The sequence below is a fragment of the Antrostomus carolinensis genome, unplaced genomic scaffold (genome assembly GCF_000700745.2).
Source record: "Antrostomus carolinensis isolate BGI_N321 unplaced genomic scaffold, ASM70074v2 scaffold40105, whole genome shotgun sequence".
In the NCBI taxonomy this organism is placed as follows: domain Eukaryota; kingdom Metazoa; phylum Chordata; class Aves; order Caprimulgiformes; family Caprimulgidae; genus Antrostomus; species Antrostomus carolinensis.
The window spans coordinates 1-12,812 of NW_010317798.1; the positions used below are offsets into that span (position 1 = coordinate 1).

Below are 12,812 nucleotides of genomic sequence, written 5' to 3' on the forward strand. Positions count from 1 at the left end.
GAGGTGAGAGTCCCCCAGGGAGTGCAGGGCTGGAGGCTGCGGAAGACCTGGGGGATGGTGCTGGTACGGGGCGGGGGGATCCACGCCTTCCCTGCCTGTGTATAGTGAAATTTTCTCTCAAACCCAAATTCCAGCATTTCCTTGTTTGCCCCTGGAGTCTGGTTGGGGCCATGAGGTGATGATGCACTGCAGCACTCTCTTTGCAGTTTCCACTAGTATTCAGTGCTTCCCTGAGTATTTTGTTCAGAGTGTGATAAAGGCTATACTTATATAAGGTCTATGCTTCCTGCTACTCTGAGAGGCTGGACTTTGTTCAGAAGGTCTATGTTTTAACTGTGCTTTATACAGTCAGTCAGTTGCGTTGTCAGTATTTCAGTGACTGCTAACTCCCAAGGAAATCCTGAAATCCTGTCCTGTAGAGGAAACTACATCTTTGGTCCCTTTCTTAATTCTGCTTTCTGATCTGTGGAAAAGCATCTTCATGGCTTAACAGCTTAAGTGAACTCTAGGCATGGCACTCTTTATAGTAGTTGGAAAAAGAGGAACAAAGGAAATGCCAATTTAAAAGTCTCTGTGCAAATATAATGGCACTATTTTCTAACATGATGCCAAATGTCCAAAATATGCTGGCTATCAGGCCAAAATGCTCAGGCAGTTGTGTTGGAAGGCAGGTTAATGTGGTTAATTTATAATTAAGGAGTGTTTTTTTTTTTTTTTTTTTTTTTTTTAAAGGACATGCAGATCATTGGGATACTGGCTTTGTACAAAGAAGCAGAAACAGAACAAATAATGTGTCTGGCCAGGCAGTTCAGTTAAGGGAAAGACCCCAAGCCAGTAATTTTGTTCTTCTACCTGGGCAAAGAGAGGAGAGATTTGGTGGTTGGATTTGGAGTGTTCCTCAATCAAGCAAGAATAAACCAAGAAACCAAGGTAAACAGGCTGACAGTGGAGCCACAGGACATTGGAATGAACAGGAGAATGAGGGAAGGAGAATGAGGTATCAAGGTGGACGAGCACATGAGAGAGCCAGAGGACCCTGGAATGAGCAAGAATATGTAAGTAGAGGAAGGAAGTATCAAGGCGGACAAGCACATGAGAGAGCCAGAGAACCTTGGAATGAGCAAGAAAATGAAGGTAGGGGAAAGAGGTATCAAGGTGGACAAGCCCAGGAAGAAGCTAGAAAGCTGAGGAATGGGCAGGAAAATGAAGGTAGGCAAAGGAGGATGCAACCTCAGGAGAGTCCTCATTTCTACCAGAACTCTACTCCAGGTGGTGCTTGGCTCAGTGAGCAGCCTCAGCAAGTCAAAAAGATTGGCTATAAATTCCTAGAAGGTCTCCTCCAGAAAGACCCTTCAGAAATTGTCATCACACTTGCTTCCAGTTTGGGTTTGAAGGAACTTCTTTCCCAAACAGCTATGAAACCCAGTTTCCTTCAGCTTGTTTGCCAGGTGCTTCGAAAAGCATGCAGCTCCCGAATGGATAGACAGAGTGTCCAACAGCTTCTTGGAATGGTGAAGGAGTCCAACTTTCTCAAGATCTGTCTGCCACAGTATTTGTCTGATGCGATAACAGAAGCAGTCCCTGCTGTACGTCATCAGTACCCTGTGCATATTAGCAACATCATTTCACTTCTTCAGGACCTGATTAGTATTTTCCCAGCCAGCTCTGTGCAGAAAATCTCCATTCTCTTGACAGTTTTGCCAGCATCCATAAATGCCCTGAGAGCTTCTGGTGTGGACATCATGGAAGAAACAGAGAAGAATCTAAATAAAGTCCAGATGCTTGTGCAGCATCTGCAGGAGAAGAGACGTGAAGGCACACTGAGGGCTGATAACTATACTCTTATGCAGCCTTGGACTGATGGTCAAGAAGAAACCTATCGTACAATGACCATTTTTCCAACGTATAATGAGGTACACCATGATAAGAACCCCTTTCTACGTCCCAATATTGTTTCTGGAAGATATGAGAGCACCAGCATTTATCTTGACACCCATTTCCGCCTTTTGAGAGAAGACTTTGTAAGGCCTTTAAGGGAAGGTATCTTGGAGCTTTTGCAGAGCTTTGAGGACAAAGGTTTGAGAAAGAAAAAATTTGATGATATCAGAATCTACTTTGACACACGGATTATTACCCCTCTCTGTTCCCCAACTGGTATTGTTTACAAAGTCCAGTTTGACATAAAACCATTGAGGTTTATACGATGGCAAAATTCCAAACGGTTGCTATATGGATCCTTGGTCTGCATGTCCAAAGATCACTTTGAAACGTGCCTTTTTGCCACTGTTTCTAATCGTGATAATGCAGATCTTGCCCATGGAGTTGTGCAGCTATGTTTTAATGCAGAGAGCCAGGCACTGCTGGCAGAGGTTCACCCCTCAGACTCCTTCCTCATGGTAGAGACAACTGCCTACTTTGAGGCCTATCGACATGTGTTAGAAGGGTTACAGGAAATCCAGGAAGAAGACGTCCCATTCCAGAGGTACATTGTGGAATGCAACACACAGGTGAAGAAGCCAACATACTTGACAATGGATACTGCCTACAACTTTGCACCCTTGATGGAAGATCCCCTGTCAGATGAAGAGGTGTACCCTGATGGTTTGAGAAGGCAAAGTGTCCATGTTCTAGATCCCAAACAGTGGCCTTCAATGGAAACCTTGAGATTAGATGAGTCTCAGATGCAGGCATTGAGTACTGCACTCACCAAGGAGCTGGCTATTATCCAAGGACCTCCTGGGACTGGTGAGAAACATTTGCTTTAAGTCTCTGTCACTTAAGGAGTTCTTGATTCCCCCATTTAGGGATATTAACTTCACAGAAAGCCAGCTGTACTGTCTCCAAAGCTTTAGTCCCATGTCTGATTGATGCTTGAGTAGCCCAGTTAGCGTGAGCTATGGAGAGGGTTAAAATATCCTCAAATACCCATATCTGATCTTATGCATTGCTGACCTAGTAGCAAGTAGACACCAACTGCACTATTGGCTCTACTTGTGTATTGGTGTGAAAAAAATTTTAACCATCCTTGATAACATGATACCTCTTGCTCTGCAACAGTTCTATTTGTCTTCGTAGCATGTTAGAACATTGGGAGTGTTCAGTTATGATTCTCTGTGTGAATAAAGCATTACAAGATTTAACTGTAATTTTTTTAAATGGTACCTGAACTCAATAAGCACCACTGCTTGTATTCCAGTAGTATGTGGATGTTGCATGTGCAGCCAAGTGTCATGCATGAAGCCAGAACCGGAGTGGGCTGGGGGATGCAGTGGCAGAGGAAACCCTGGATCTAGGTCCAGCACATAAACCAAAATACAGCATTTTTGCAGAGCATCGTCTTGCCCAACTACAGGCCAGAAAGACAGTGTCATGTTACTTTGCATTTTGTAAACTAGTTACCTCTGGGAGTCAGCTCTCTTGGCAGAGACCAGATTTGCAGCCCGGAAGTCTTACATCTGGTTTTGATGATTCCTGTATTTCAAGGTACTCCAAAGAGGACGGATTACCCTTTTCTGATTCTGAGCTTGTTTTGCAGGGAAGACTTACGTGGGTCTGAAGATTGTTCAGGCTCTCCTGACTAATAAGCATATGTGGCAAAGCACTGTCCAGTCTCCTGTCCTTATAGTCTGCTACACTAACCATGCACTGGATCAGTTCTTAGAAGGTAAGAGTACCTGACAAGTATGATGGATGGTCAGGTAGAAATTATAGTACAACTCTTACTTTGTCCATCTTCTGGTATGATGACCTGCCCTTTTGGCTTTTTCTATCCACTCAGGCCCCATTCATACACAGTAAGAAAACTTCACTCAGACCAATCTAGTGTAGCATTTGTAGACAAAGGGCCTTCTCCCTACCCCTTGTCCTACTGCGAAAAACAGAGCTTGCTTCTTTCCTACTAATTTTTCTCTTTCATTCCCAGGAATATACACATTCCAAAAACATGGGATGGTGCGTGTTGGGGGCAGAAGTAGCAGTGAGATCCTGAAGCAATTCACCTTGAGGGAGCTGAGGAAGAAGTGTGAATTCCGTTACAACTTGCCAGTGCATCTCCGGAGAGCCTATGTGAATGTATGTGCAGAGTTCACTGGAGATTATGGGACTGGGTTCCCTGTGCATTGGAGAAGCTAACTAAACTTCCTCCATACTTGTTCTTTGACCTTGTCTTACACTGAAGTCAGCCTTTTAATTCTTCTGTCCTTGCTCACTTGATCAGTTTATTGTCCTGCTGTTTTTGAACTTTTTTTCTCAGAGTATGATGATTCCTTCTTTCTCTTTGTTATGAGTAGATAACCAGTGAGATGAAACAGGCTGAGCAGGAGCTCCATGAAGGAGCGAAGCACTTAGAGTGCACCACATATGGAGTTTTGCATGAGCGCCACTTGGAAGCGTGCATTGCGCCCCAGCACTGGGACAGTCTGATGAATGGTCTGGTAAGAGAGGTCCCTTTCTTCTGAGTCAAGCAGTCCCAACGTATGCTTACTACCTTTTCTGCTAATGAGTCTGGGGTTTCTCAAGCACACTTCTTTTTAGCATCACTTGGCTACTAGGAAGGTGAGGGAGTGAACAGCAAGCTGTGCCAAGTGACAATAGTCTAGACTGGACAGGGCAGGCAGGGGCTTTAAATTTTGCTCCTTTAAACTGCAAAGATTCTAAGTGTTCTTTATCAGCATAAAAATAGAAGTACCCAAACAAGAGTCTCTTAAACTGAAGGGGAGGAGGAATGCTCTTTCTGAAGATCTGAGGCTGCTAGCACTTTAAGGCTCTGTAGGTCTCTTGGGGGACTTGTCCTAGTTTCCTGCTGCTGCAAGGTGCTGCTTTGGTCTCATCCTAAGTGAAATAAGTGAAGTGAAATAAGCGTGGCTGATTTTACTTTCCTTATATGAGGATGATGAGGAGTCTAACTACAGTGCTTCACAACACTCGATGATTCTGGAGTGGCTGGGCCTTGGTGTAACCGTCTTCACCCAGAATGCTGCAGAGAATATAGGGGCTGAGAATCCAGGTAAAAAACCCAACCGAAAAACAGAACAAAAAAACCCAAACAGGCAAACACCCCTCCCCCCATCCTCTCCAGATGTGTTTGCCTACGCAATGCATGTGTGCCAAAAAAGAGACGCTGCTTGACCTTGATTTCCACACAGTGATCTGACTGCTACGCTGTGATTCTGCTAGAGTGGCTGTTGCTTACTGCATGTGACTGGTGGCTCTCACAGGTTGTCAGCAGCAGAGAGAGGAGGAGTGGGAAGAGGAAGCAGAAGAGAAGCTTTTGGAGATCCCAGAGGAAGCTGACCTGATTCAAGCTGACAGAGTGATTGAGGATGAAGAGACAGCAAAGCCTCAGGGAAGGAAGGAACAAGATCACAGAGCTGTTCATGAGCTAGCCAACATGCTGTTGGCTATGAAGCTGGAGGACCAGGAAGAAGGAACAGCCCAGCCACAACAGAAGACTATGCAGTGGGAGGTAACGGAGTGCAGTAGTATGCTCTGGCTCTGCTTGACTGTGTAAAGAATAACATGGGGATGCTAATACAAAAGAATCTTTGCTGTAACTGCTTATTGGGGAGCTTTTTTTCTGCAGATAACTGCTGCCCAGAGGAAGAAAATGAAACAGAAGATGAAGGTTGAGCTCCGTAAACTGAGTGCAATGACAGAGTTAGAGGCCAAGGCTATTCAGGATCTGTGGCAACTTGATCTGAGCTCTCGCTGGAAGCTTTACAGGTAACAAAGCCTGTCAGGCAAATGTTTCCTATGACTGTTCCAGTTTGTGAGCTCTTTCTGTCAAACCATGGTGTTTTTGTCTGTATCTGTTCAACTCCTTATTTGAACATGCTTGTTCTTACCTTCCCTGTATTGCATGGGATCATCTGTCATCTCCACTGTGTGTGTTTGGGACTAAGTACAGATGCTAATAATATCTTGCCCACAAGACACAGAGGAAGTTTTGAACTGAATCCACTCAGAACTTTTGGATCACTATCTTCTTCCCCTTGCTGTGTGTGATAATGGCACTTTCTTCTTAGGCTTTGGCTGCAGACCTATCAGGGGTTTATTCGACGGAGGATTCTGCAGCATGAACAGCAATATCAGGCAGCAGCAGAAAGGCTGACAGAACTGAGGCTGCAGGAAGATCTCTGCATTCTCAAGGAGGCCCAAGTTGTGGGGATGACAACTACAGGTGCACAGCAGTTGGGAAGCAAACCAGTATTGCACTGCATCCTGTAATGGTTAAAGGACCTTATTGACAAAAGATTAGTATCATGTGCTGCTTGACAGCCTTGGTCAGGCTCTGCACTAGTCTGCAGCCTTCTTAATCTCTGACTCCCTTTGCAAATGTGGCTATTGTGCGACTCGTCAGTTAACTGCATGAACAGTTTTTGTGCACTCTTGCACTTCTATCTCAAACAACATTCTTCTAATAGAAATACTCCACTTCTTATGCCTGAGTAAAGTGCAGCTATACCCACATCACCTTCTGGTGATGATAGTGTAAAGGTCCTTGTAATGTGTTTATTTGTGTGTGTTGATCAATGTATTGAGAAGGTATCTCTTGAGTATCCTGAAGAGAGTGCTGGGAAAGGGACAAGGCAGGTATAGGACTCTAATCCCCACCTGCTTTCCCTAATAACTCTTCATATAGAAGCCATCCTTGGTATGGTGCTGTTTTAAAGCTTAAAAAGCTGAGTCTTGGAGGACCTTGGGAAGAACCCCAGTCTTTTCTGAGATAACAGCCTACTCCCTTCTCTGAAAACTCTTGTGATACTGCCTGCATGTAATTATATTCTGCTAAGGTTTGTCTTCTCTCCTTGCTTAGGTGCTGCCAAATACCGTCAGATCTTACAAAAAGTAGAGCCACAAATTGTCATTGTAGAAGAGGCAGCAGAGGTGCTTGAGGCTCACACCATTACTACTCTGAGTAAAGCTTGCCAGCATCTCATCCTCATTGGAGATCACCAGCAGGTAACATCCATGACTAATGCCTCTGTTGTGCAAATGAACTAGGACCTTTACGAAGCACTATATGTGAGCCTAGGCTTACTGCTCTCCAGTTTCCACAGGTACCACAAGTCCTGTTTCCTGTAGTTTTGGAGTAGAGCTCCTGTGGGACTTGTGTTTTAGTTTAATTGGTATGATTTTACATGAGCTTGTATGCACTTCAGTTGTGACTGTATCTAACTTTGATATTTAGCACTTCTGCAAGAATCCAGTCTCTGGCTTTTCTGTGGGGGGCCAGTGACAGAAGAAGAAATGAGTGCAAAGCCTTACTAATAGATAGGAGAAGTACTAAAATGTGAACTTCCTATCCCTTCTCTTTCAGCTGCGGCCTAGTGCAAATGTATATGACCTGGCCAAGAACTTCAATCTGGAAGTCTCTCTCTTTGAACGGCTGGTGAAAGTCAATTTCCCCTTCGTCCGTCTAAAATACCAAGTGAGGAAGAGCTATTAAAAACTCCATTTGCATTTAGGTTGTTTTAAGTTCACAATACACTTAAGTTTATATTTTTACACTTAGAGCAGCCTAAAAGAAAAGAATGTGCTATGTAATTCCTGAGAAGAATGGTAAGAGCTGTCAAACCGCCACAGTGTTCCAGTATATTTCCAATTATTCAGTGATGTTGTCCATAGCACTGTAGTTCCCACGTTTTAGTGCAACAAACATAGCTTATTGTGGCAGCTGAAACTTTCAGAACTCTGGAGACTCACAGCACAGATGTTCTCAGGTTGCTTCCTGCTAAATTGCTATAATCATCTATCTTGGTGCGTGGGAAGGTTAATTATACCTCCAGCAGTCCTGCACTAAAACTACCTGTAAGAGTTCACGTAGTAGTTTAAGTGAGGTGCTGGTTTTTGTTATCTAGAACAATGTTCTTAGATTTGCACTGAAAACAGCATTCTTACTACAACAACCTTGATAAATTATTCTCTTGAAAATACTCTGCTACTATGCCCCCTGTAATTGCTGGTGGTGGCAGCTATGGCGCAAGGCAGGGTGAGGACTGGGAGATGCTCCCTTCTTGTCTCTTGCTGTAAAGTCATCCTTGTCTTGTTTTCAGCCACAGTCTGTACAGTGGAACAACAGAATATTGACAGGGAAATATGGTGCTCCTTCCTCAAGACTGATAAAGCTGTTTTGTGTTTCAGCACCGTATGCGTCCTGAAATTGCCCAGCTTCTCTGTCCTCATATATACCAGAAGTTGGAGAACCATCCCTCTGTCCTCAAGTATGAGAACATAAAAGTGAGTTTTCAGCAATCCACGCTATTGCTTTCGTCCCCTGTAGCTAGTAAGCTAAAATGAGTTTCTGTAAAATACACTGTTCAAGGTTTTCAAATTCTTAGATCAAGTTCAGTTATTGAAATGTATACCTGAATCAAGGAAATGTATGATACAGAAGTAGGCAAGTAATTTGTAATTCTTCTGGCATTAGTGATGGTGGACACTGGAAATGGATCCAGTACTGGTGACTTTCAAAGAACAGTGAAAAATGGCAGAGGGACCAAAAGAATTGTAGGAGATTGAAAGCTAGGAAGAAATCTTAAATGAGAAACTTAAAGCATAATATATGAAACTCCAACGTAAGATAGGTGGCTTGGTTACTGGAACCTTCCTTCCTTGGGTTCTCTGTTCAGGCATTTTATCAATACGTGTCATCTCCAAACAAGATCTATTCAGCTTAAAAGTATAAAGCAATTGCTTATTGGTTAACACACACAATAAACAGCTGGAATTTAGTAAGTTATAAGCATTAGTATGCTTGCCACACCATAAGACACTTGAAGAGGCTTTGCTATAGTCAGGCAGGCGTCAGTCGGAAGTATCAGCCTCTGCTTTATCCTAAATGTTACTGAGTTTCCATCTTAACACTAACTTCCTATTTTGTGATTTGTATTTTCCCACTCTGAGATTTTTGTATTTCTCCATGTTGGTGCTTTTCTTGCATCTTTGAACTATTAATGATATCTCTGTAATTTTACCTGTAATTTCACCTTGCATAGCCCTGTTCCGCAGACCTGCTCACAGCTCTCTGTCACAACTATTTCCCCAGCAGTCTTAGCCAAGGTTACACTGCTATGCTGTATCAGAGCTAGCCCTTGGATCTCTGAAACACAAGTGACTGAATACTCTGGGAGAACTGGAGGTAGTTACAGAAAGAGGATTACAGTAGCTTAGCCTGTGTAAATCTCTCTTCATGAAAATACAGTATTAATTAGTTAAAAGCTCTTTAACGGAATGAGGAAAGCATATGGAAAACTACAGCAGAATTCTGAAACCAGACAAGAGAAAATTAATGTTGGAGGTTACTAAATTACTTAGAATAAGCTGTCTGGGAAAGTGGCAAGTCCTCTTTGGTATCTTGAAATCCAGATCAATTATTTTGTAGAAGAGGCTTTAGTTAAATAAATAAATAAACGAAAAAACCCCCCAAAACACCAAACAAACAAACAAACAAAAAAAGAAATGGAACCCCCACCAAGAAAAAAAAACAAAACACAAACCCAAAACAACAACAACAACAACAACAACAACAACAACAACAAAAAACTCCCAATAAAAGCCCCACCCAAAACACACAACCACTTAGGAGATGACAAAATTTTACCCCATTTCTCCTATGAGAAGCTATTCTGGAGAATCTTATGGTTCCATCTGGCCTTAAAACAAACTTGAGATATAAAAAGGCATCAAAATTGAACCTTCCTGTCTAGTACAATAACCAACATAGGTGATAGTACAATAACTGAACTAAATTGTACAGCAGTCTACACAAAAACTGTTCTTTTCCTGATAAAGACAGTCTCTGGATTTTGGCATGCAGCCCAATAGTTTGTTATGGGTAGAATTCCAGTTAACAGGCAAAAATTAAAGGGCCCTGCTAACTCAAGGCAAATAGAATTTTTGAACAGCTGAGCAGGCAACTCTGTACCCCTGGAGCTGGTAAGTGACTGCTGAAGTCCTTAGTGTTCCTAGTTTTCCTGGTGGAAAAGCAATCCTCCTCGCTTCTTCGTTTTTACTGCAGTAACAGGGAAGGAATGTTTTTTGCTAGGCAGTTTTAGGCAAGTGCTAAGCTCTGTGTACTTGTAACTTACTGTCTTTTCCCACATGGCTGTAACAATACATGAATGTGAAATGGAACTGTGATGCTTTGAGAAATGTTACTAGCATCTTCATCCTCTCTTTTCTATAACCTGAAAAGGTACAGTAGAAACACCTCTGAAAAGACAGGGAATAAAATCATCCACAGGAACTGATTTCATATTAGGATACTGAAATGTCACTAATAAGCTGAAATGTGATTAATAAGCTTAAATTCCTATCTGATGAATATGCTATGGAAATCTAAGAGGAAACTGCCAAAGTATGCAGTAACTGCACACCATAGTCCTCTCTTTAAGAGTCTTCCTGTCAGTGGATAATCAGGGATGTGGAAACAGGCTGCAGTGAGAGAAGCTAGAATTCTGTTTCTGACATTCCTTTCTCTTGTTTCAGGGTATCTTATCTAACCTCTTCTTTGTGGAACATGACTTCCCTGAGCAAGAGATCCAAGAAGGGAAAAGCCACCAGAACCCACATGAGGCCCAGTTTGTAGTGGAACTGTGCAAATACTTCTTGTGTCAGGATTATCTACCTTCTCAGATCACCATTCTCACTACTTACACTGGACAGCTTTTCTGTCTGCGTAAGCTCATGCCAGCCAAGACCTTTGCAGGTGTGAAGGTTCATGTAGTAGATAAATACCAGGGGGAAGAGAATGATATTATTCTGCTGTCACTTGTGCGGAGCAACAAAGAGGAGAGAACTGGCTTCTTACAGATCCCTAATCGGATATGTGTAGCATTATCCAGAGCTAAGAAAGGGCTGTATTGTATTGGAAATATGCGAATGCTTGGCAGAATTCCTCTCTGGAGCAAGATCATTCACACCCTTCGGGAGAAGGGTCATATTGGCCACTCCTTGGTGCTTTGCTGTCAAAACCACCCTGAAACGAAGACACTGGTGTCTACAGCAGCAGACTTCAGCAAAGTCCCAGAAGGAGGCTGTAGTCGTCCCTGTGAATTTAGGTTGAGTTGCGGACATGTTTGCACAAGGGCATGTCACCCATATGACACACAACACAGAGCGTATCAGTGTCTGAAGCCTTGTCAAAAGGTGCTTTGTGCAGATGGGCACCGCTGTCCACGGTCATGTTATGAGCCATGTGGACCATGCATGGTAGTGGTAGAGAAAACTATTTCTGAGTGTGGCCACCTGCAGATGGTGCCATGCTCTACTCCAGACAGTGAGTTTCTTTGCCAAGAACCTTGCCAGAAAAAATTGAACTGTGGGCACACATGCAACAAATTCTGTGGGCCGGAATGCACTAAGCGGTGTCCTGAACTGGTTACGGTCATGCTGAAATGTGGCCACAACCAGCAAGTTAAGTGCTGGATCACTAAGGAGATGGAACATGGGAAGCCTGTGGAATGTAAGACCAAGTGTTCTGTCACATTGGAGTGTGGTCATGTATGCTCAGGTACCTGTCATACCTGCTTTGAAGGAAGATTTCATAAGCCATGTAACAGCCCGTGCAAGCGCTTCTTGATCTGCTTCCACAAGTGTCAGCAGCCTTGTACTACAGAATGCCCCCCCTGTCAGCTGGAATGTCAGAACCACTGTATCCACAGTAGGTGTAGAAAGAAATGTGGAGAGAGCTGTTTTCCATGTGCCGAGCCATGCGAGTGGTGGTGCCAGCACTACCAGTGTACCAATCTTTGCTCTGAACCATGCAATAGGCCTCGCTGCAACATGCCATGTGCTAAGCTACTGTGCTGTGGTCATCCTTGTATTGGATTGTGTGGAGAGCCCTGCCCAAAGAAGTGCCTTGTTTGTGACCGTGAGGAACTCACACGGATCTTTTTTGGCTTTGAGGAAGACCCAGACGCTCGATTTGTACAGCTTGAAGACTGTGGCCATGTCTTTGAGTCCCAAGGCCTTGACCATTATATGGATGAAGATGATGATGTCGTCAAGCTGAAGGTGTGCCCTATCTGTCAGACACCTATCAGAAAGAATTTGAGATATGGCACCATTGTGAAAAAGCGGCTAGATGAGATAGAAAAGGTGAAAGAGAAAATCCAAGGCCCAGCACAGGAAATTGAGTCTAGCAGACAAAGACTGCAGGCTGCACTGGCAGGGAATGCTGTTCTACAGAGGAATCTACCCCTTAAGTACCTCATGCTAGAAGATAAACTGAAAGCTTCTGATCTCTCTACAAAGAGTATTGGACTAATTGAGAACCAGCTTAACTTCTATGAACGCGTAGCAGACCTAACCAATTCTATAAGCAAAATTGATGCGAGTGAGAGGAAAGGGCTGCGAAAGCGGTTGGGTGAAGTCCAGGAGTGGCTGGATAAGCCACGCCTCAGTTTTACAGGACAGGAACTCTCTGACCTCCAGTCTGAGATCCAGAGACTGACCTATTTGCTGAGCCTCTTAGCAAGGCACAAAGGTGCAAGTGGGATGATCACCCCCGTCCTTGCAGCAGAGATTGCCAGTGCCCGTGACATCCTGGAAGGGTCAAAGAAATTCACAGAGGAAGACGAGGCTGTGGTGAAGGCTGGCCTGGAGAGGCTCTGCACTGCCTTGCCTGTGTCAGGGCTGGGGATCTCTGAAGTTGAGCGGGTGCAGATTGTCAGTGCTATCGGCTGTCCCCGCGGCCACTGGTTCAAGTGCAGAAATGGGCATATCTACGTGATTGGGGACTGCGGGGGGGCGATGGAGAGGGGTAAGTGCCCTGAGTGCCACGCTGTCATCGGGGGCACAAACCACGCTCT

At 43.9% G+C, this 12,812-nt stretch overlaps 1 protein-coding gene across 1 annotated transcript in view; it reads left to right on the forward strand.

The window, feature by feature from the left end:
• Nucleotides 1–1,103: 1,103 nt before the first annotated feature.
• The window catches only part of ZNFX1 (zinc finger NFX1-type containing 1), a gene marked incomplete at its 3' end in the record, with an annotated part of 11,957 nt that continues 248 nt past the window's right edge, over nt 1,104–12,812 (forward strand). Inside the window, exons 1-12 of the mRNA XM_029085133.1 lie at nt 1,104–2,745; nt 3,536–3,664; nt 3,923–4,071; nt 4,290–4,442; nt 4,888–5,005; nt 5,217–5,464; nt 5,582–5,721; nt 6,024–6,178; nt 6,815–6,960; nt 7,319–7,429; nt 8,143–8,238; nt 10,489–12,807. Of these exons, the coding sequence (XP_028940966.1) occupies nt 1,224–2,745; nt 3,536–3,664; nt 3,923–4,071; nt 4,290–4,442; nt 4,888–5,005; nt 5,217–5,464; nt 5,582–5,721; nt 6,024–6,178; nt 6,815–6,960; nt 7,319–7,429; nt 8,143–8,238; nt 10,489–12,807 (5,286 nt within the window). The remainder of the gene's footprint in view (nt 2,746–3,535; nt 3,665–3,922; nt 4,072–4,289; nt 4,443–4,887; nt 5,006–5,216; nt 5,465–5,581; nt 5,722–6,023; nt 6,179–6,814; nt 6,961–7,318; nt 7,430–8,142; nt 8,239–10,488; nt 12,808–12,812) is intronic.